The 25,160-nt window shown below is 41.7% G+C and overlaps 2 protein-coding genes across 2 annotated transcripts in view; both read right to left on the bottom strand.

The window, feature by feature from the left end:
* Positions 1 to 1,611, bottom strand: part of ptprn2 (protein tyrosine phosphatase receptor type N2) — a 168,644-nt gene extending 167,033 nt beyond the window's left edge. The window contains 1 exon segment of the mRNA XM_042332553.1: positions 1,551 to 1,611. Coding sequence (XP_042188487.1) covers positions 1,551 to 1,611 — 61 coding nt within the window.
* Positions 1,612 to 10,234: 8,623 nt separating this feature from the next.
* Positions 10,235 to 25,160, bottom strand: part of ncapg2 (non-SMC condensin II complex, subunit G2) — a gene marked incomplete at its 5' end in the record, with an annotated part of 34,616 nt that continues 19,690 nt past the window's right edge. Inside the window, 9 exons of the mRNA XM_042332570.1 lie at positions 10,235 to 11,453; positions 12,961 to 13,054; positions 14,379 to 14,479; positions 15,137 to 15,240; positions 16,554 to 16,697; positions 18,561 to 18,751; positions 20,557 to 20,656; positions 23,217 to 23,345; positions 24,718 to 24,828. Coding sequence (XP_042188504.1) covers positions 11,402 to 11,453; positions 12,961 to 13,054; positions 14,379 to 14,479; positions 15,137 to 15,240; positions 16,554 to 16,697; positions 18,561 to 18,751; positions 20,557 to 20,656; positions 23,217 to 23,345; positions 24,718 to 24,828 — 1,026 coding nt within the window. The remainder of the gene's footprint in view (positions 11,454 to 12,960; positions 13,055 to 14,378; positions 14,480 to 15,136; positions 15,241 to 16,553; positions 16,698 to 18,560; positions 18,752 to 20,556; positions 20,657 to 23,216; positions 23,346 to 24,717; positions 24,829 to 25,160) is intronic.

Below are 25,160 nucleotides of genomic sequence, written 5' to 3' on the forward strand. Positions count from 1 at the left end.
CGTTAAACCCAGAGACTCCTAAAATGTGTGTACCTCTGACAACAACTTCGACTGGACTAAGGTTATGTAACGGGTTGAAATCTGCAGGGAATTGTGTGTTTATTAATGTGTGTTGTTCTCATTTGGAGTTTTTTTCAGGACAAAATCATGTTTCGTAATAAAGCATCAATATTAAATATGGGCTGAAGCGCCTTGAGACAGCCTTTGTCAACATGAAAGGCTATATATTTAATTGTATTAATCATTATTATTATTTAAATTGTATTGAATATTGAATTCCGTTTTCACCAGTTTCAAAAACAATTGTGTCACATAATTAAGCGACCGGTGTAAGCAGCAAATCTGCCCTAAACTTCACGGTAAAAATATCCTGACAAGCGATTTGAGATGTTTGGACGAAGCAATAAAGCTCGATATCAAATACAAGTTCCATCATTGATTATTATATTGATTATCTAACTAATACATTATTACAGCAATAAAATCGCTCAACATAACCCACAGCTTAAAACTCACTCCCCAGATAGTGAGGATTCAGACTGTCAGGATGAGAAGATCCTCATCAGTGATCAAACACTGTGTACAGGGAGCGGACAGTCACAGCACAGTCTGGGTATCAATACTATTATTGATCAGAGAATTACAGAGGATCACAAACAGTGCTTTACTGAGAGAGGACACAGACATTGCTTATTATTATTACTATTGATCAGAGCATTTTAGGGGATCACAAATATAGAGAAGATAGAGAGAGGCCTGTGGGCACCATCACTATTATTGATCAGAGTATTTCAGGCGATCACAAACATTAAATATATATATATAGGGAGAGGAGGGAGAGAGGGGGCGGGGGGGGGGGGGGGGGTGAAGGAGAGAGGGGCAGAGTGGGGGTGAGGGAGAGAGAGGCAGAGGGGGGGTGGGGGAGAGGGGCAGAGGGGGGGGTGGGGGGAGAGAGAGGCAGAGGGGAGGTGAGGGGAGAGGGGCAGAGGGGGGGGGGAGAGGGCAGAGGGGGGGGAGAGGGGCAGAGGGGGGGGAGAGGGGCAGAGGGAGGAGTGGGGGGGAGAGGGGCAGAGGGGGGGTTGGGGGGGGGAGCAGTCGGCGCAGCAGATGGTTATACAATAAGCAGTGACTGAGTGCGGGAGTCCGAGGCTTCTCAGGTGAAAGAGCAGCCGCTCCTCACCCCAACACACAGGGGGTGGTCACCCCTCAACATCACCCCCCACACCCACACACCCACACACAGACACACACACACACAGACACACACACACACAGACAGACAGACAGACACACACACAGAGACAGACAGACAGAGCAGATTAAATACCTCTCCTCACTCACACCCCCGATGACAGGAGCCGCGCTCCCACTCTCTCTCCTCTCCTCTTCTCTTCTCCTCCATCTCTGTCTCTCCATCTCTCTCTCTCTCCATCTCTCTCTCACTCTCTCCATCTCTCTCTCTCTCCATCTCTCTCTCTCTCTCTCCATCTCTCTCTCTCTCTCTCCTCCTCGAAGCCCAGACAGTAAATGACAGTAAATATAAAACTCACCGAAATGGCTGTGACTCTGAGCGGCGGAGAATATCAGCAGCAACGAAACCACCAACTCCATCACTGCTGCTCCATCTCACACTGACTGTCACACTCACTGACACACACACTGACTGTCACACTCACTGACACACACACTGACTGTCACACTCACTGACACACACACTGACTGTCACACTCACTGACACACACACACTGACTGTCACACTCACTGACACACACACACCGACTGTCACACTCACTGACACACACACACTGACTGTCACACTCACTGACACACACACACTGACTGTCACACTCACTGACACACACACACTGACTGTCACACTCACTGACACACACACACCGACTGTCACACTCACTGACACTCACACACCGACTGTCACACTCACTGACACACACACACTGACTGTCACACTCACTGACACACACACTGACTGTCACACTCACTGACACACACACACCGACTGTCACACTCACTGACACTCACACACCGACTGTCACACTCACTGACACACACACACTGACTGTCACACTCACTGACACTCACACACCGACTGTCACACTCACTGACACTCACACACCGACTGTCACACTCACTGACACACACACACCGACTGTCACACTCACTGACACACACACACCGACTGTCACACTCACTGACACACTCACACACCGACTGTCACACTCACTGACACTCACACACTGACTGTCACACTCACTGACACTCACACACTGACTGTCACACTCACTGACACACTCACTGACACACACTGACTGTCACACTCACTGACACACTCACACACTGACTGTCACACTCACTGACACACTCACACACTGACTGTCACACTCACTGACACACTCACACACTGACTGTCACACTGACACACGGACTGTCACACTGGCACACTTACTGACACACTCACTGATACACTGACATACTCACTGACACAATTACTGACACTCACTGCACACACTGACACACTCACTGCACACTGACACTGACGTCACACTCACTGACACACTGACTGTCACACTCACTGACACACTCACTGCACACACTGACACACTCACTGCACACTGACACTGACTGTCACACTCAATGACACACTGACTGTCACACTCACTGACACTGACTGTCACACTCACTGACACACTCACTGACACTGACTGTCACACTCACTGTCACACTAACCCTAACCCACTCACTGTCACTGACACACTCACTGACACTGACTGTCACACTGACTGTCACACTCACTGACACACTGTCACACTCACTGTCACACTCACTGACACGGACTGTTACACTCACTGTCACACTCACTGACACTCACTGTCACACACACACAGCCCCTCCCCTGTCACACACACACAGCCCCTCCCCTGTCACACACACACAGCCCCTCCCCCTGTCACACACACACAGCCCCTCCCCCTGTCACACACACAGCCCCTCCCCCTGTCACACACACACAGCCCCTCCCCCTGTCACACACACAGCCCCGCCCCCTGTCACACACACACAGCCCCGCCCCCTGTCACACACACACAGCCCCGCCCCCTGTCACACACACACAGCCCCGCCCCCTGTCACACACACACAGCCCCGCCCCCTGTTACACACACACAGCCCCTCCCCCTGTCACACACACACAGCCCCTCCCCCTGTCACACACACAGCCCCTCCCCCGTCACACACACACAGCCCCTCTCCCTGTCACACACACACAGCCCCTCCCCCTGTCACACACACACAGCCCCTCCCGGCGAGGGAGGAGCGAGGGAGGGGGCGAAGTAGGAAGAAAGGGGCGAGGGATGGGGCGACGGAGGGGCGAGAAAGGAGCTGAGGGGACGAGGGAGGGGGCGAGACGGAGGGACTGCAGAATGGAGTTCCAGTGAGTGGGGGCAGAGTGGCTGAAGGCCCACCCAGGAATAGTGGGGTGAGCGAGGCGGGGGACATGACGTAGGCAGGAGCCCGCTGGGGGGAGGGAGCGAGCAGGATGGCAGGGATTAGAAGGTCGGAGAGGTCGGAGTGAGCAAGACTGTGGAATACAAAGTAAAGTAACTGGTTGGGACCCGGCCAGTCCCTGGGGGTCGGGAGCTGTCTTTTTGTGTGTCTCTGGGTGTTTCCTTTCTTCCCCACATTCGCGCCATGAGCGGCACTGCCTACCACCGCCTCTGCAGTCTTGCCAACTCCGCCACTGCCTCACCCCTCAGGCTGCTGAAACCCTCACCCATGCCTTTGTCACCTCAAGGCTCGATTATGGAAACTCCCTCCTCATCGGCTTTCCCAATTCTTCCCTTCACAAACTGCAGATCATCCAAAACTCTGCAGCTCGTGTACTCTCACGCACCAGGCTCCGCGACCCCACCACTCCCACCCTCGCCCGACTCCACTGGCTCCCCATCCCCCAGAGGATCGAGTTCAAGATCCTCGTCCTCACGTTTAAGGCCATCCATGGCCTTGCCCTCTCCTACCTCTCTGACCTGCTGACTCACTACGAATCTGCCCGCTCCCTCCGTTCAGTGGGCTCCGGCCTGCTTCATGTCTCCCGCCCGACCCACCCTACCATTGGTGGCCGGGCTTTCAACCTCTCTGCGTCCACACTCTGGAACTCCATCCCATGGTCCCTTCACCTTGCTTCCTCCCTTGCCTCCTTCAAGGCTGGTCTCAAGATCCTTCTCTTCGCCCGTGCTTTTGGTCTCCCTCCCACCTCTCCGCCTTCCCTCACCCCTACACCCGCCGCCCCCCTTCCCTCACCCCTAGACTCCCCCTCCCCCACAACTCCCCCATACACCACCCCTCCCCCAAGCTTGGGCCCCGACAGTTGACCGTTCAGCCCTTTGGGACTTACTCCTGACGTGAAAGGCGCTCTATAGATGTCATTTTTTAATTTGTTGTTGTTGTTGTGTATGTATTTGTGTGTCTGTGGGTGTGTTTGTCTGTGTGTGTGTCAGTATGTGTGTGTGTCGGTGTGTGTGTGTCACACTCATCACTCTCAACGAGTCACACTCACTGACACGCACTCACTGACACATACACATCTTTTCCTATGTCATTCCTGCAAGTTTCACTTGATAGTGCAAATGCAGACAATACACACGAGAATCCTGAGAACTAGGATTGTGTCTGACACACTTGGAAGCTCATCACATGCTGAAGAAAATCCAAACCAACCTGAGAATTTCATCTCTACATGGAGTTTACCAAATACGTGCCTAATGAATATAATAATCCTTGCATTTGGTATAGCGACTTATCACATTGTTGAGACGTCTCATAGTAACATAAGAACAGGAGGAGGCCATTCAGCCCATCCATTTTATTGGATCATGGCTGATCGGTACCTCAACTCCAAATACCCGCTTTTGCCCCGAATCCCTTGATTCCCTGACCTAATAAACATCTATCCACCTCCTGAAAATTTGAACGGATCCAGCATCCACAGCCTTTTGGGGAGAGAGTTCCAGATTTCCACTACTCTTTGCATGAAAAAATGCTTCCTTATTTCACTCCTAAATGGCCTTGCGCTATTTTTAAGATCTCCCTGTTCTGGATTCCCCATCAGAGGAAATCATTTCCCTGTATCTACCCTATCAAATCCTTTGATCATTTTAAATACCTCCATCAGATCACAACTCAACCTTCTAAACTCAAGGAAATACAGAACAAGTTTATGCAACCTGTCCTCATAATTTAATCCTTTTAGCCCTGGTATCATTTTGGTGAATCTGCATTGCATCCCCTCCAGGGACAATATATCTTTCACACAAGATATATCGTAAGTGGAGTGACTATGTATTTTTTGGGAAAATGTAACAGCCGGTTGGGCACAACAGTGTCCCACAAACAGCCATGGGGTGAGCGACCAAATTTTATTTGGTAAATTTGCTGGCCAGGAGAAACCCCCTTCTCTTTTCAAATAGTGCCATGGAATCTTTGTCGCCCACCTGAACAGGCAGAAGGGAGTTTGGTTTAATGTTCCAACAATCCAACACCCCCCAGCATTGCATTGGAGCTTCAGTTTAGACAATGTCATTCCAAGTCCCAAAGCGGGGGCTTGATCCACAACCTCCTGACTCAGAGACGAGAGAGGGAGTGACTGAGCCAGACTGACACATAAAAATAAGACCTGGTAACAACAGAGCAAGTATTTAACAATAGAACGAATGGAAACTCACTATGAAGGGCAGACAATAGCCTGGCCTTGTTCATGTGGTGCCCTGATTTGGGGAGGTTGAAATTTGCCAGTGGCCGATAGTGGGTTACGCTAATTACTGAGCTGCCCACAAGGTTAGGTTGAGCTACAATTGACTCATCAGAGTTAACATTTCCTTGACCCTTTAGCTCGAGCAGATTTATTATTTATGAAAGAACCTTTTAGTTCACAGGGAGTCACTAAAAGCAGCACAAAGTTGCAAAGTAATGCCATTCAGGTCCTTATTGTATTATTATTATAACATGGTGATGGGTTTCCGCATGTGTCAGACACCCGGCTGACCAAAAAGATGTATATATATACATATATAGTATTAGTTCTAAATTATACAATGGCTGTCACGTTTCACCCACAAAATACATAGTCACTGCACTTCACAATAAAGCGCTTTGAGACTTATCAATGATGTGATGAGGCTCTATATCAATTACAAGGATTATTATTATTAAAGTACTGAGTCACAAAATACACACAATTACATCACTATACAGTATATCCTGTGAACAACTTGCATTTATATAGCCCTTCATTTGGGGCAGTGACTCCGAGCGCTTGAAGGGCATCTCGTGAAGCACTTCGACAGATCAATGGTGTGAGAAGGTGTCATATCAAAAGCAAGGATTATATTATTAACCACTATTTTTAATGTTTTACTTCTGCTCTTTTTGTCCTATCTTTCCCTCCATACCACTTCTATTTTTACCATTGATTTCAAGATCCACTCTCACCTACAAATCCCTAAACACATCCCTCCCCTTCTCCCCCTCAACCTCATCTGTGAGTCTCCTTCCCTTGGCTTGCTGTGTATTCCTCATGCCCATTACCCCACCATCAGCGACCAAGCCTTCAGTCACTATGCCCCTGTTCTATGGAATTCCCTCCCTAAATCCCTCCAACTGTCTTTAAAAGCCTGAAACTGACCTTTAGTCACCAATGGTCACTTCCTTCTCCCCCACCCTCCCTCCTCTACAGTAACAACCAACAACTTGCAAATAATAAGGGCACTTCACCCAGGGTAACGTCCTGGAGAGTTGCACTGTAGTGGGCTTGGATGCTGGGCAAGGATAAAAAGGGAGGTGATCAAAGATCCAGTCGAAAAGGAAGGTATTAAGCTGGGATTTAAAGATGAAAAGTGCTTAGTGTTTGGCAGTTGCTGTAATGAAAATTACTATATAAATGAATGCAAGTTTTCATTGTGGTTCTAGCCAACACAATAATTCGTAGAATACACCTACACAAAGCTTAAAAATATTATTAATTTGCATGTTGTTACCTTGGATCAATTTAGAGCACAAGATTCAGCCCATCATATATATCCTGGAGCGAGCTCCTTCACTCGGTTTAGAGTCAGATCCCATGCCCTGCACTTTCTCTGTATCCTATAATAGTTTTCTTCAAATGCATATCAAATTCCCTTGATTTAAATATTATCTCCCTCATCTTCCATTCCACATACAATCTAGACTTTATGCAATACAAAATTACATTTGTATTATAGCATCCTTCATGTCGGGAAGACGTTTATAATGTTCAAACTTTAAATAATCTAATCGCTACCAAACGATTGAGCACATCTTCCTGCTTACCTGTTCTAAGCATTAAAAATAGTAGTCTGTACATTTGATATAGCGCCTTTCGCGTCTGGAGGACTTCTCAAACCATTTCACAGGATTCAATGTGAAGTGTAGTGACTGGGTCTTTTAGGAGAACCAGCTGCCAATTTGCTCATCCTCCCATAAACACCCATGAAGTGAATGGCCAGTTTTATTTGGAGGATTGTTGGCCAGGACAAACTCCCTTTGCTTTCTGAGAAGTGTCGCGGGATCTTTAACGTCCACCTGAAAAGGCAGAAGGGATCACGGTTTAACATCTCATCTGAAGGACGGCATCTCCGATCATTGCAGTACTGGAGAAGCTCTTGACATGGGGCTTGAACCCATTACCTTCTGACTCAAGAGTGAGTGCTACCAATTATGCCAGGCTGACAATAACTTATTCTCTTATAAGGTTCAAGAAAGCACAAAATTCAATTTAGAAATTAGAGGCTATTTAGCTTGACATCAGCAATTGTCTAAAACAAAATGATGGTTATCAGGGCGCAGTTTGTGGTAATATTAAATAAATTTGAGAGCTGTTCCGAATTTGCGAACTCACAAGACTTTTGGGAGACGACAGCCAAGTTATTAGCTGGAGATCCAGCTGCTATTATTATTGCTCACTTTAAAATGTCTCTGGACAGGATGTTGCACACAAGACAGATAGCAAGTACGAAGGCTTGTGGAATTGGGCGGTACGGAGCAAGAATAGATCAAACTGTGCAATAGATCAAAATATAGCTTGTCAATGGAAAAGAGAAGGTAATTACAAAGGGGACAAATGATTTAAGGCGATTCATTATACTTGTGAGAATAGTGCCGTGGGGGTCAGTGTTTGGATCAATACATATTACAACTGAATGTAAACGGTTTACGCAAGCCGATCAACCACAGGATTGATAAGTGATGCAGCAGTGTAAGTATATGTTAAGAGACCTGGAGCCCACAATTGTGTTTATTTTAGTCAACCAGTGGCTGAGACATGCAGAAACTCATCACTATGCTCAAGGGTATCCAAACCAGATAGAGTTCCATTCCACCTACACAGGAAACTACACTTTATATGGAGCGGAATGTGTACTCTCTCCCTGAAGAGGAGCCCCCTGCTTATCTAATTCTGGAGAGTATTAGGCGCAGGCTGGCAAGAGCTAAGACTTGGGGACCCAAGAGTGTGGGTTGAGGCAACTGCTGGGGTCTAACCAGCTAAAACTGCACCACATGCCATCGAGAGCACTGTCTGGCAAGCTTTCCTGCTGCTTGTTCAGCTAGGACTACCCAAGCTGTTAAGAGTTTTGGCTTGCAGGATTAATGGCTGAGTGGGATGATCCCCTGTCGCCAGTGACTGGTCTGCCCTTCCAGGTCCTGCTGATGAGCCAGGGTGACTGGGTTGTCATCAGCATTGCCATGGAGCACTGTAGACCCACCTGGCTCAGAACTGGACTAGAGATCGCCACAGAGAATTGACTTGATTCTGACATTCATCTTCAAGGATACTCCACTTACCTTCCCCTCCCTTGAGGATAGTCTTAACATTTTAGATTTCAAAACCTTCAATTCAGTTATAATTTTGAAGCTGCATTTCCTCCCAATGTGAAAGGTGCTTTTTAAATGCAGGAACTATAATCATAATAAAGAACAGAAACAGCATCAATGCTGAGTCATACACTTTTGTTATATTCAACTCAGAGGTCACACAGCTAGTGTTCCTGGGAACTCAAAAGACGTCACCTCCTTAGGAGTGAACATATTAAATACACTGTGGATAAAAATGCTAATAGGGACCAGGAGAGCACAGCTATTGGTACCGTTTGCAAATGCAATTAAGCTGTACCAGAAATATAATAGAATTAAACGCTGACCTTTCTAGCTAAAATTTACATTTTCTAACAGAACTTTTATGTTCAGAACAGTGAAGGATTTCATCTAGTTGATGAGAAAGGTTTGCATCCCTTCCTCTCCCTCCCACCCGTGTAAGCATCAACCACCCCAAGGCCTATCCATAATGTGGACTAGTTAGAGCAACAATCTACTACTCTTCCCAGTTGGTCATCAGCCAAGACTTCTCTCCACCTCGGCCACAACACCCCCCTCTGCCCTCACACAAACAGCCAACAAAACCCTTTCTTGTGCTTTTGTCACCTTCTATCCTCAACTTCTCAAATGCATTCCCCTCTAGTCTCTCCAGTTCCACCATCCATAGGGTCCAGCTCATCCAAAATTGGCTATTCTTCTGCCACCTGTAGCCCCTCCCCCACTCACATACAAATCCCTTCACACCCAAGCACCTCCCTCTCTCTGATCTGTTCATACCCCTTCAGCTAACACAGCCCTGCTACCTCTGCACCACTGGTAACCAAGCCTTCACTCATTACTCATTATGTCTCAAATCTCTGGAACTTCTTACCTCACCTTCTATCCCTCCATCTTTAAATCTCACCTTAAAACCTACTTCCTGGTCACCCTCCCCTCCTGTTTCTTCAGCAACCAACCCCACCACTGTGATGCACTCAGAGACATTATCCTATGTGAAGGGTTCCAGACAAATACAACTTATGGTATTTATTCTTCAGTGTGAGAGGACTGAGGCGCAGGTTAGCCAGAGCCAAGGCCTGGGGAATTGGGGTTCATTAGTCAGACAAGCTTTTCTTCCGCTGATCTCCTAGCAGCACATAACCTGTGTAAGAATTCCAAGCCAGTAGTCTTCTTGGGCCTCAGGTCACATCCCGCGTGAGTATATAACATATGATTTAATACAAGGAGAAGCAGGCTAGCTGAACTAGATGGTATTCTTTTGTCTTCATATTCTAAAGGTTTGATGATTACTACAATGGTTATTTTTGATTGATGATCATATGAAATCCAGACATTACTAAATAGATTTATTTGCATATTAAATTTAAACTTTGTTACCTACACTCAATGTTTACACAACTTAGCTTGTATAATTAGAAAACATTTTTTTCCAATTCCATGGTTTGTTACAATATCAGGTTTGTTTTTTTTCACATAAAGTTTTATGTTCAGTTAAATTCTCATTTTGTACAATTTCATCTATTATTTTGCATTACACGATATTACTGGAAAATGCATACAAAGGCCAGGATTATGGTTCATCTGTTCTTCAGATGAGACGTCAAACCAAGGTCCCATGTGCCTGTTCAGGTGAATAATAATAATCCTTGCATCTGATACAGAGCCTTATCATGTCTTCGAGACGTCTCAAAGCACTTCACAAAATATTCTGTAAAGCGTAGTGACTATTATATGGGTGAAACGTGACAGCCAATCGTACACAGCAGTGTCCCAAGAACAATCGTGGATTGAGTGACCAAATTGTTATTTTCTTTGAAGGAATTATTACCCCTGAAAAGCAATTTGCCAATTGACTAACAAGTTGGTTTCTTACTTACTGCTAGGAAAGCAAAGCCGTGTATGTGGAGCAACAAAACTTGCTTAAGGTTTTGCCCTGACCCGCCCGGGAATCGAATCCGGGTCCTCTCACTTGCTAAAGATTCCATGACAATGCTCGAGAAGAGTTTCTCCTCATGTCGCCCAAATAAAATTGGTCACTCACTTCATGGGACAGTGTGTGTGCAAATGACAATTTTCCTACAAAATCAGTCACTGCACTTCACAAATTCTGTAACGCTCTATGGGACGTCCTCCTGATGTGAAAGGCTCTATGCTAAATGGAAGGATTATTAAGGATTATTGTTATTCCTCAGTGTTCAACAATTCAACAAATAAACAAATTGATTTACAAAAATACAGGCAGTTAACAGGTCCTTCCAGGTAACATTTTCTTATGCATTCTGAGTGCCACTGACAACCAACTGGGTTCGATAAATAGGTGAACCAAACATTATTTCAAATTACATCAGAGTAGGCTCCCATTTGTACAAATTAGAAATATATTCTTCTACTTAAAAATAGTATTGCAAAAATTGAAATAACAAGATTTTACTGCTTGGATGCATTACAAAATGTTACGCAGAAAAGAAAATTGTGAAGAATCCGCTGATGCTATGTTCGTTCATGGGAGTAAGAGATTCTCTAGAAGTTTGCATGAAGGCTTGAACAAGGCACTGCAACACAACAGAGGAACTTATTATTCAAATCAAATGTAAATCAGATTTCAATCACCTTAACATAGCTCAGTAAGTTTGATTCCATTAACTTTGGTTGCACTGTGAGACAAAATGAAAAAGAGTAAATACTCTGCAACATTTTTCAAAACAATCAAAACTGTTCATTTTACTATCACATAAATATTCTTCCAAAGAGAATAAGAATAGAATTCTACAGAATGATGTGACACAGAAACAGGCCATTCAGCCGCACAGTCCAGGCCGATGTTTATACTCCACAAAAGCCTTCATCCCTCTCTATCCACCTATGACCGGACATGCTGTTAAACTAACGCAGAGGGTAATTACAATTTGGCATTCTCTACCATTGTTGAGGTAGTCTATCAATTCTTTAAAGAGGGAATCAGAAAGATTTTTTAAAGTTTTTTTGAGCAACTTAAACAGAATTTATCTAAAGCCTGCTAAATGAGGACTCATGTTTTTACTGATAAAACGACATAATTTGCAGTGTTTTAAGACAATAATAATAATCCTTGCATTTGATATAGCTCTTTTCACGTCTTCGAGACGTCTCAAAGTGCTTCATAGACTATACTGTAAAGTGAATTGACTGTATATTTGTGGGTGAAACGCGGCAGCCAATTGTGTGCAGCAGCGTCCCACAAACAGCAGTGGATTGAAATGACCAAACTATTATTGTTTTAAAGTAGACATCTTACTCCCAAATTTTGTGTTCTGTAATATACAGAAAGACAGATTTATACTAACAATATTCAATTGTGTTTTCCTATCAACGGTGACGTTACAATGCACAGGGAACAGCAAACTCCATTGATCAGATTATGAGTTGATGAGCTACAGTAGAGACAGTACTGACTGATGCAGGGGAATTAACCCAGTATATACATTGTATGTGTAGAATTTTCAGACTAGGATTCTATATGAAAATCTTCTGCAAATAAAAAGTGGGCTTTCTCTGAAACTATAATTTCCCCCCCAGCACAATTTGACTTTTTCCAGTATGCCACTATAATCAATACTCCTTAATACTGTCCAATAATGTGCCTTTTTCCAGGTGTTCGACACATGCAGAATCCCATCACCATGCTTAAGAGTATTGAAACCAAGATGAGAATTCCATGCATCCCACCCCACACATGGCAATCCCAGAGATGGATTGTTGGAATGGAATGCTCATTCTCTCTGAAGGGAGGGATGCTTCCTGCTAATCTAATTCCGGAAAGTATTAGGAGCAGGTTGGCAAGAGCTAAGGCTTGGGGGGAACCCCAGAGAATGCGTTTGAGGTAACAGTTGGAGTCTAACCAGCTAAAACCACATAGTTTGCCATTGATATAGTTACCTGGTAAGCTTTCCTCCTGACAGACAGTGGTATCAATGGCAAGCTATGCGCTTTTAGATGGTTGGACTCCAGCAGTTACCCCAACACACACAAATCAAAAGAACACTGAATATTAAAACTATTTTCTTACGCTATTCAACATACCGTTCAATGTCACTGGATTCCATTTCATTATATTTTTGAAAATTTCTATGAATGATTGCTGCTGTGTCCTTTATTGCTGCTAGCTTCAGTTTACCTATACAAAAGAAGTTGCATTGTACTGTTTGGTAAAATCAAGATCAGCAATGACTCAATATGAGATGTATAGGTTCATTCAGCTGCTTCAGCCAATAAACCCTCTGACTCACTTTAACCCCCTTCTTCTCTCCTCCACCAACCACAATATCAACAACAATCCATATGTAAAGATACAGTATACTGTATAATAATAATACTGTATCATCAGATCAAAATAGCACGAGGAAAACAAAAAATCACTTTACTGAAAATCTAGTGACAACACAGTCTGTGTGCATAATGCTGTATTCAAATATTTGTTATGCATTTCCATCTGTGGGACTGTTTGGTGTAATTTTATCCAAGGGCCAGAGTTAAAGGAATATTCATGGTTAAATATAACCATATATTCATTGGACAAAATGGTCCCAATTTCTGGGATTAGTGAAATGCAACCCACCCAGGCTTGCAGGTGAAGGTGTGGAGGATGGACAGGTAGTCTATAGATCTACTTGATTCCTGTGGTGGATTTAGGGAGAATAAAATAAACTTTTGAATAGATATAAATGGGAGTGTAAAGAAAGTCAGTGAGGGGCTAGATATATGCATTGAACCTGGCCTGAACTGGCTTGATTGGTCTTTCTCAGCCTGCTCTTGAACAGATGTTAAATACAAAGAGTTGTAATGACTTGCTATTTATAAAGGGAACCCAATGTTCAGATTCCTGCTGGTATTCCTGGATGATGTAACATTACAATTCTGACGTAATTTTCTTAGCAATGTGGAAAGACTTAATCATAACTTTTTCAGAGACCAATTATAATGGAGACAGATCAATATATAACATACAACAATCTGTCTTCATTACAAAAACAAGCTTTTGTTAAGTCTTTCCAAACGGCAAAGCATATTAAGTCATAGAGAAATCTCTGAATAGGCTTTGACAATGCCCGAGTGACTGTCAAAACAATATGAAAACTACATTTTGATAGTTCCATTTTGAAAAACTAAGATGTAGGCCTTTTTAATATGGAGGGAACACATTTAGGGGAGACGAGCAAAATCCATCTCCAAATATAATCAGTCAGTACACTGGACAAATGTTGGGGACTGGCATTGAAATCTGAAATAAAATCTACTGGACAAAGGTATTCACATTAATAGGGAGTAACCTAGTAGTAAGTACTTCCAGGCTCCACTTCAAAACTCAACACTTTGATGAGTTGACTCTTCAAAATTTTTTTGGGTGGGAACCAAACATATCAATACAAAATTAAAAAAAGTTGTAGTTTCTAAAATACATTTCTATTCTTGCATGTGTCACTAAGAATATATGCACTCACCACTCCGGAGTATGAGAAGGATATGGAGAGCGGCCACCATCTGCACAACTTTTTGTATGGTTTCAGAATTGAGGCACTCTGTTAATTCATTTAGAAATGATCTAAAAGGCAAACACTGATCATTCAAACTGATTCTGAAAGTTATTTAACATTTGTCCTATTACATGTTTTATGTCAATGCTGATCAGTCAACTATTTCAGTCACGTTCACACCAACACAAACTGTCAATGTCTGGAGAATTGTTCTTAGGCACTTCGAGCCTGACATCACCATACCAGAGGCCTGCAAATCTTATTTTGTCTTCACATTTAAGATTATGCAGAATTTTTNGTATAAAAAACAACTTCTTAAACAAGATTGTATATACATATTTTTCAAAATTCGGTATGATGTCCTATTTTAAGATAGTAGTTGAATGCCGAAGACCACAAGAAATCTTAATAATCCTTGGATTTGAGATAGCGTCTCAAAGCCTTTCACAGAATATACTGTAAAGTGAATTGACTGTATATTTTGTGGGCAAATTGCGGCAGCCAATTGTTTCTTTACATTTTCTGTTCATGGTCTGAATAAATGCCACTCGGATTTCATTCCTGGTAAAACCAATACAAGCAGTAAATGGAATACAAGCAGTCCACTTAATGCCATCCCACAAATCCACACTAAAAGTTTCATTTCTTAAAATAGAAAAACAAAACATCTATTCATATTCAAGCTGTAGTCGCTAAAGTTACCAGCTACATTGTGGTTATTTTACCTGATCAGACCAGGGAATTTCAGGACAACGGACATTAAGCAGCTTGAAAGTGATGGCAGGTCAGCCACGGTCTCAGGTGGAACGAGGTCTTGCAGATCAGATTTCTGAAATGACATTCCATTAGACAGAAAAGGCTTTGTAACTTTATAATCAAGAGGAACAGCTGCAACCTACAATGCTTTTGACAACCGTGCAAAACAGAATTTTTATTTTTCTGTAATATTTTAAAGAAACTTAAACACTGAAGAACATTAAATAAATCTTTTCCTGAATAAAAAAAATCACTTTCTACTCAATCAAGTTGAAGACTCACAAACAACTCTCTTTAACCTCCAACTCTAGTTTCTCAGTATTTATAAACAACAACAAGATTATATTTGTATAGCGCCTTTCATGTCGGGAGGACGTCTGGACAGAGTACAGAAGAAAGGCATGTTGCAAACCACTTTGTTCAGCGAAACAATTTTCTGAACTGCACCGAAGTAACACATGCACAAATGTGGTCAAGTCAAACAGATCCAGGGTTAAAAAGTTCTCCATTCATTAAAGCAAGAATCCAAACGAATTTTCACGTAGCATGAACGTCTCAAAGAACTTCCCAATGACCACCAAAAAGAGGAAAAGAGGAAGAATTTGAGGTGTTGATCAAAGATCCATTGTAAGCCTAGCTCAGTTAGTAGCCCTCTTACCTCTCAAATTAACTGCCATGTCAATCTACAAAATACAGTCACTTCACTTTACGGACTATCCTGTGAAGCACTTGGAGATATCCTCTTGATATAAAATATATATATGAATATATATCAATATGTAAGGATTATTGATTATTAAGAGTTTTAAGTCAAGGAAAAATATTGATTGGAAAGGAATTCAGTTAAGTACAGTGGCTTTACTATAAAATGACCAATTTCTATACCAGAAAAACCTGTGAAATTTGTTATGTAGAAGGATCTTCTCTCTCATCAGGTAACTTGTTTTTTAAGAAAATAAACTATTTCAGTAACAGACTGAACTGGCTTTATATACTTACACTTGAATTAACCTTCAGGCTGGATTCAAACTCGGGTCACAGAAATGAAAGAATAACGTTGAAACCAATTACACCAACCTCTCCATAACCCTTCAGTTTGCGATTGTGTTGGGATTAGTGGGCTATTAATTGGAAAAAAAAACCTTGAAAAAAATTAAAGACTACTCTGCAGGGCGAATCGTGAAACTGAAAAATCATTCAAATGCAATTACTGGCAAAACAAATCAGCTATAAAATCACCATGTTCCATTATACTCCAGTGGCTCTGAGTGACTCATGCTGCCGAACTGAATTGACACAACACGGCAGAAGTAATTGCTCAATGTCTCTCCGACACGGCAGATAGGTGAGTTAATGCTGTAATGACATTTATTTCTTTAAACCTACCTTCTGTAGAGAATGAATGATTTCTGCCAATACAGCAGCCAACAGAGTTGAAAGCACTTCACGGTGAATTGCCTCATTGGCACCATGCCAGCACTGTATGGTATTAATGAATTCTCCAAGAGCAAATTGAATAGACTGAAGAATCTTGATGGGAAAAAAAAGAAGTCAGTTCTATTATTGAATTGGATATTCACATTCCTGTATGAAATTTAAACAAAAATGTGCTATAAAGTGCAAATATTGAAGCAGTTGCAACTCAAACATTGGGCTTGTATGTTAAACACAAGGCAAAACTGTAGGCAAGTTTCCTTATTCCACATGCCTGTTTACCTGGCAGTAAAAAGGAACCTGGATGTTAGTCGATTGGCGGATCACTTTCCGAGGGTCATAATCCCTCAAAAAAAATTACTCAATCCACAACTGTTTGTGGGATACTGCTGTGCGCAATTGGCTGCTGCGTTTTGCCCACAGAATATACAGTCACTACACTTTTACAGTATATTCTGTGAAGCGCTTTGAGATATCTCGAAGATGTGATAAGGTGCTATATCAATTGCAAGTATTATTATTAAATCCATAGAGGTTGGTCGGAATGTGAAATTCGGTGGCACAATCCAAAGTTGGAGCAGAAACCATAGTCTTTGAAAAGGGAGTCAGATAATTCTTGAAGTGAATATTAAACTGTATGGGCAGCGAGCAGGAGGGTGGATTCTAAGCATATGTTCGGAGTCAGACCAGTGCTCTGTACAAGTTAGCTATGCTTGACTTGTGCTCCATCCCTTCAGCTATACATCCAACAGTCTTGTTTTTTTTACTGTCCAATTGTTTCAGCTATTTATCCACTAGTACCCTCAATTTATTTTCTGTGTTGTGTTCTGCAGACCTCTCAGTAGTTTATGTTTCTTCCAATATCACATCATCCTATATTTATGGATATTAAATTAAGTTTGTCATTTGTTAGCCAAACTCTCTAACGTATCCAGTTGCCTCCATTTTGGTCAGCTGAGCCTGGTGACTTGCAACTACCCCAGTTTCCTATCTTCAGCAAACGTATCTCTATTTAGAGAACGTAAAGCGCAACAGCCCTGAACTGATCTCTGAGGTATCCACGTGGTAATTCAGCTCCATGGCAAACTATCATTTCCTATGTTGTTGGTAAGTTTTGATCTATTTCAGAAGTTCCCCTTGTTCCATGCTTTCCAACCTTGTGGACAATTCTACTGTCTAGAACTGTAGTGAACTAAATTCTAAATATTTAATATCCACTAAGCACCCCTTTACCCACAAGTTCACTTGCTGGTCTCCCCAACTTCTCCCTCCACAGGCTGCAGATCATTCAGAACTCTCTGCAGCCCCAACCCCGCACCACCCCCATCACACAAGTCCTCATCAGGATGTACTGGCTCCCAATTTTCGAGCGGATCAACTTCAAGATCCTCTCCTTCGTTTTCAAATCCCTTCATGCCCTCGTATCTGCCTACCTATCAGACTTGCTCAGCCCCCACGCCCCGCCTGCTGCCTCCATTCGGCCGGCTCCAGCCATTGCCCTGACGTGAAAAGCGCTATACAAATGTAATTTGTTATCTCTTCAAAGAATTCCAATAGATTAACCATGCATGACATTCCTCCCTTAAAACCATGTGACCGTCCTCTTATAATTCTATAGTTTTTCAGATAATTAATTACTCCCTTGTTCAGGATTCTTTCCACAATTCTGGCATTCTAGAAATAGAAAGCTACTTTTATGCAGCACCTATTAAAGGCATTTTAAATTATGCATAGAATCAATTATGGAGTACTGCAGCTTTAATACATTTCTATGAATCCTGCTCTTTACAAAATGATGCATTGAACAGAACTGTTCTGCATCAGAATAAAGAATCGGGGTCCATAGAAAATTAAATCAAGATCTAACAGCTAAATCCTAATTCATTAGGTAATTAAGCAGAACATTAGCTGAAGGGGCTCACTCCGTGCTACGAGGATTCTATGATACGATGAACAAACCTGCACAGCTTGATCTTGATCCTTTCTTATTCTTCGTGCCAGAATTTCCAGAATTTTGTGGAAAACTTTCTGAACCATGTCAAGAATATCTTTAGTTTTTTCCTTGGTGTCGTCAGCGTTCTGGACCAGGCAGCCCATTGCGATCTCATTTAGGATGGACAATATTGTTGGCAAGCACAAGATCCCTTTCTCTGAATATAAGCCACAGATAATAGAACAAAAAAGTCACAATCAAGATTCTTAAAATAATATACACATAGTAATAGTATGGTCATAGTAATAGTTCACATAACATTCAATTGGAGAAAGTGTTCCTGAGATGTTGAAACTAAAGGTTGCAATTTCAAATAAGAGTTCACTTGAATGGACTAAAGCTGAGCGCTGTGCTGATGGCAGCAAGTAAGTAACTGGGCCTGGCTCAGTGTCTGATTCACTGGCTAGCACAACACACAGGTTGAGTAACAATTTGGTGAATAATACTGAAAGAAGTTGTACAAAAATTGTGGCCGAGCACAACAGACTTTTAATACAGAAGCTGAGAGTACTGGTGTGCAGCAAACCACAGGCTGAAAAGAGATCTGAATAATTGGGGAGCCTGAAGGTCTGAAAAGGCCAAACAAGCACAAAATACATAGGCAACAATTTGATATTGCTCAAATTTAAATCCTTTACTCAGCATTGTTGAGTTGTCAAGCTTTACAGTAAGTGATGAAAAACTACTGAAACCAATGAGCTAGCCTGCTTCAAAGTAAGGCTGTTAATGAGCAGGGCTGAATAAAGATAAGCACTCAAATTTTGAGTTATCAGATTGGTCCCTTTGCTGACGTGATTTTTACCAGCAAGATGGAAGTTTTTCCATTTTATACTTTAAGATAGAAAAAAAACTTAAGATGCATTTTAACTCAAGGGAGATTTCCCCTATTTCCATGTTGATATCAATGTCAAGTCTTTATAATTGGCACATTCTAATTTGTATCCAGGGTAGAGAGAGGCCCATTAGTCTGTATAGCACCCTGTTAATTCATCACTAGCAGGATACATACCTGGGATCAATTGAACAGATAAACTAAACTGCGAGTATGAAAATTCAGGGTAGATTGTCAGGCAGATGGAAACAATAATTATGTAGACAGTACAAACTGTGGTGTTTCTGAACACATTCCATTCATTATTCAAAGAATTAGATTAAAATTATTTTGATATATCGCTCCTGAGGAATTCTAAGCAATGTAGATCCAAATCTGGTTGAGTGTGAAGATTCACGCACTCTGATGCCAAGGATGGAACATAGGCTCTCAGGGTTTATTCATGGGCTGGCATTTTAACTCGCATTGAGTTAAGACATCGTCTCTTGAATAAGCTAAGCACAGAAACCAAAATAGCACCCGCCGGTTTTTGCAATTAGATTTGTCTGTTAACATTATTGAGAAGTCTAGGTTGGGTGAGGGAGTATCTCCTTCCTTAAATAAGGAAGAAGGAATGTGTTAAGAAATACTTAAAAACATTTAATATGACATAGTCTAAGTTATGGGGAAACTATACAAGTCGTATAAAATGTGATTTAATGACTAATCTACACTATACACGCATAATTCAGTCGGTAAGTGTGCATGCGGTGACAGATTAAGACGTCATTTCCTGTGATTCAATGCAGCCAGTAAGTGCGGCAATAATGGGGGNTTGGGGACCAGCGTTACGAGCTTGGAGGTGATTAATACAAGTAGGTCTTGATAGGAAACTTGATAGGAAACTGAATGGTGAATGTACAAATTAGGTGATTATATGATCTATAAAGGTTTATGCGAGTTTTACTGTTCAGTACTGCAATTTTTCAGCTCTACATTTCTTACAAGTTTCCTGTAAGTAATACTAACGACAGTTAGAGGAAGGGAGGAGAATTGCTGGCATGAATTTCAATGCAGCATAATGTAAATAAAATGAAGCTATCATTTCTGCTTTTTAGAAATCTTCAAAACACGACCCTATACACACTTACCTGAGTGTATCACAGCCATAGCGAGGCCAAGCAGTTGGACCTGGAATTCTGAATCGGAGAGCCCGATCATGAAAATATCCTTACAGACCAAAAGGTAAACCTATACATTCAAAAAAAGTTCACAGGTGTCATCTTTAGACTTGTATTCTGATCAAATTAACAGAAAGATGTAATCTGTAGGTGGAATTGTTATTCAAAGATTTACAAAGAATGTACAGCACAGAAACAGCGCACTCAGCCAAACCAGCCCCTGTTCTCATACTCTACACCAGTCCCCACTTATTCCTTATTCCCTCCCACACCCTTCTATTCCCCTCTCTCATGTGAAGGTCCTAGCTTCCTCTTGAATGTATCTACACTATCTGTTTCAACCAGCGCATCTGGCAATCTCACTAACCTCTGCTTGAAGTAGTTCCTCCTAAATTCTCTTTTTGATCTCGTATTCTAATGAAAATAAACTTCAAAACAGATATTTGAATAAAAATGTACTTAATTTAACAAGTAATAATAATCCTTGCATTTGATATAGCACCTTATCACGTTGTTGAGACGTCTCAAAGTGCTTCATGGAATATATTGTAAAGTGAATCGACTGTGTTTTGTGGCATCAAGGTGGGTAAGATCAACGACCAATACTTCTGGGGAAGAAGCACGCGACCTTTACATTTTGTAGAATGTCCTGTAGCGTAGTGATTAGTGCACTTGCCTCACAAACGCGGACCCGGGTTCGATTCCCGGGCAGGACGAAACCTTAGGCAACCTAACCCTAACTCCACACGTCTCTGTTTACCTAACAGTAAGTAGGAACCCAGTTCTTAGCTTATTGGCTGTTCGCTTTTAAAAAAATTGTTTTACTCAATCCACGACTGTTTGTGGGACACTGCTGTGCACAATTGGCTGCCGGGCTTCACCCACAAAATATAGTAAATTCACTTTACTGTGTGTGAAGTCCTCAGTGGTTAAGGAGCATTCGTCTTGCAAGCGAGAGACCCGGGTTCATTTCCTGGCAGGGTGAAATGTACAGCAAGTTTCCTTAGTCCAGACGCCTGTTTACATAGCAGTAAGTAGGAACTCGGTTGTTAAGTCGATTGGGGATCACTTTCCGGGGGCAATAATTACTTTTAAAAAATTGGTCACTTTATCCACATCCGGTTGTAGGACTGTTGTGCACAATTGGCTGCCGCTTTGGGCGCACAAAATAGTGAATTCACTTCACAGTATATTCTGTGAAGCGCTTTGAGACGCTTTGACGACGTGAGAAGGCGCTATAACAAATGTAAGGGTTATTATTATAATAATATGATTGGTTAGGGAAAATATTTGGCAGTAAGTAGTTGAGTTTCTGCATGGAATTTGAAAGATGCCACAACAATGTGCATTTACATAGCCTTGACGCAGGATAACACATCGGAATGCTGGCGACCACGGTGAAGCCGAGGTCAATAAACAGTAACTAGACAACTGAGACTGTAATTGTTCCGTGCTTGTGTGACAGTCTGCATTCCACCTTCAAAAGTAAGTGAGACACCTCAAGCCTTTTGTATTTCGTTGATACGTTACGTGAAAACCACTTCTAAATGCAGTTGTCCTGGTTCTTAGTTCACGACACCCAATATTATCAACACAATACCTTTATAATAATAACTACATTTGGTACAGTGCCTAACACGTTCGGAGAATGTCTCAAAGTGCTTCATATGTAAAGTGCAGCGAGTGTGTTTTGTGAGCAAATACGGCAGTCAATCTGCACACATCAACATCTCACACAACCAGCCACGCACTGAGTGACCAATTTTATTGTTGACCAGGACATTGGGAGAAACTCCCTTCTCTTTACGAATAGTGCAATGAGATCTTTAATGTCTATTTGAATATGCAGATGGGGCGGGGGCCTTGGTTTAACATCTCATCCTAAGGACCACACCTCATATTTATACCAAGAAAGAAGAGGCAAAGAGAAACAGAAGAATTGTGGAAATTTGAAATATAAACAGAAAAGTGATGATCAGATTGCTCAGGATGTGAAAGCGTAAGGAAGGCCAATGTCACTATCTACTGAGGGCGACATGCCTTCTTTTCGGGTGCCAATTTTTCCAGATGTTAGTTTCCAGCATTTTCAATCAATTCACAACTTGCTATAAAATCTGGTTCATTGACAACTTTGCAGGACTGAGGACAGTGGGGTCTATTAAGACCCGTATGTAAAACGCACATCTACTGAGGGAATGAAAGGTTTTATTGATTCAATGCAAAAGATTGGTTGATTGTTACAAAACAAAGGGAATGTGTGATTCCCTTGGTCTGTACACAAGACCTCAATGCAATTCCTTTTAGTGGTAAAGATACACTGAATGCAAAGAGCTTCATGTGCAACTTTATGTCTGATATTTACTGCCTAACATACAAGTGTATGATTGAGACGGGTCTATGGTTCGATGCTCACATGGTGTTGAATTGGCTGATCTCAGCTGGGACACCAGCAAATAATGCAATTTGGCTTCAGTAACTGTGTAAGGAAGCAGATTGTAGACTACTTTCTCACCATGGATCATTATTCAGAGACAGCTGTTGGGAAGTGCAAGCCATATACAATAATATTTAATCTTAGATTAGATAGGAGTTGGGAACATTTCCCTTTAATTACTTTATCCTTTACTCACTTCAAGCACTTGTCTCGCAATCTCACTTTGATGCTTCTCTGAATCCTCCAGAAACGGCAGTATTTTCTCTTGTACCCAATCAGCACACTCTTCCAGAGCTACAAGACACATTCTTCCTTCGGCACAAAACTGCAAATAACAGGTTAGGTTAAAAAAAGGTAGTGTTTTAAGTTAAGTAGTTACCGAGAAAGAAATGACCCTCAATTTTACTTTAAAATAAGAACAAGAGATGTCTAACACATTTGGAAATCCATCACTACTCTTAAGAGAATCCAAACCAAACAGGTCCATGCACCCCACCAACACATGGAAATTCATGTGTATTAGAACAGAATACACTTTCTCCCTGGAGGGACACATCCCGTTTATCTAATTCCAGAGTATTAGGCGCAAGCTGTCCTTGGAGGCCACGGAGTGTGCATTGGGGTAACTGCTGGAGTTTCACCAGCTAAAACCCATGCCATTGAAAGAATTGTCTGGAAAGCTTTCCTGCTGCTGGGCCACCCAGGACCTCCCTTCCTATTAGGGCTTGCAGGGTTAACAGGAGCAAAGTGGGAACGGTTCCAGAGACTAATCTGCCCTTTGAAGTCTAACCAATAAACCAGGTTGATTAGTAAATATGGTACATTATAATTTTTTTAAAAAAACTTTAAGGGAAATACAAATGGACATTTTAAACAGACCACTGTTTTATTGGGGGCAAGTGGGGGGTTGTATGCTCTAGAAAGTAAGAGATGTTAATCCTGGGCAACATTTGAACACATCAAGTACTATGTTAAGGACAGATATTCAGGACAGATGTGAGGTCGTGGGAAAAAGCTGTCTGGATGGCAACAAATATTCTGGTTCTCAGCACATTACCAATCAAACATTTCTGGGTACATTTGCTGCATGAAACCTGTAAACACCAAATTAGTTATGTTGAAAGCACAATCTCTGAGCTGGATGAATGAAGTGAGTAGGCTAGGAATGGTGACTGGGTTTTACTATAGAAACGGTATAAATGTAATAAATGCTGAAAAGCATGAAAAGGATGGGCAGTGTGTCCATTAGCAATAACAATGTGCATTTTGCAAACAAAATCAGCTGTCAATATGCACACAAGTTTAATCTCACAAATAGCCATGAGTGACTAGAGAATAGAGGTAGAAGACAATTTCTGTGCAATTATTAACCGATCAGTAACTGTAATGTGAAGTAGTTATTATAAATCTGACCATGTTCTGGGATTCAGCCTGAAGCTTTTGATTAGAAGTTCAGACATGTGACATTTAATAGAAATCATTGATAAAGCTGGGTACAGATACTGTCAATTCAAACAACTGAATTCTAAAGGACACTGGTGTATTCAAAAGTGATTCAGAGAAAAGCAAATGGCATCTTGCCATAAATGAAGACTTAAACTATGAAGAAGAGCACATATAACTAAACTTGGTTTTATTGAAGGCTAGAAATTTGATAGACAACTGTACTGCATTTAAAATAATTTACATTTACATACCTTATTCTGAAAATGAACAGTCAATCGACATTGCAGACTAAATGCTTGAAGAGCTGTATCTCTGTTTATGTTACAGACCTCTGGAGTTATCAAGAATGAATACAGGACCTCCTGTAATACAGATGAAGTCAAGGATTATACTCATAAAAAATTAAACATTTCTTACTTATAAGAAATACCAATGAATTTCAAATACTTTCTTTAAAACAATCCGATTTCAATACGTAGATACACTTAATTCGAAGTGTGTGAAGATCTAGGCAGATATAGATCTTACTAAAAGAGAAGGGTCAAAACTCCACTATTTTTCAGGCTTAAGACCATTGTCAAAATTTAAGATTGTGCAGAATTTGAAAATTCTTAAATGATTTATTTTGTAAGACAGTTTTGCTTCATTGCTATTTAACAATTCTATATCAAATGCATGCTTTCTTTATTAATAA

The sequence above is a fragment of the Callorhinchus milii genome, unplaced genomic scaffold, assembly GCF_018977255.1.
Source record: "Callorhinchus milii isolate IMCB2004 unplaced genomic scaffold, IMCB_Cmil_1.0 Scaffold2, whole genome shotgun sequence".
Lineage (NCBI taxonomy): Eukaryota > Metazoa > Chordata > Chondrichthyes > Chimaeriformes > Callorhinchidae > Callorhinchus > Callorhinchus milii.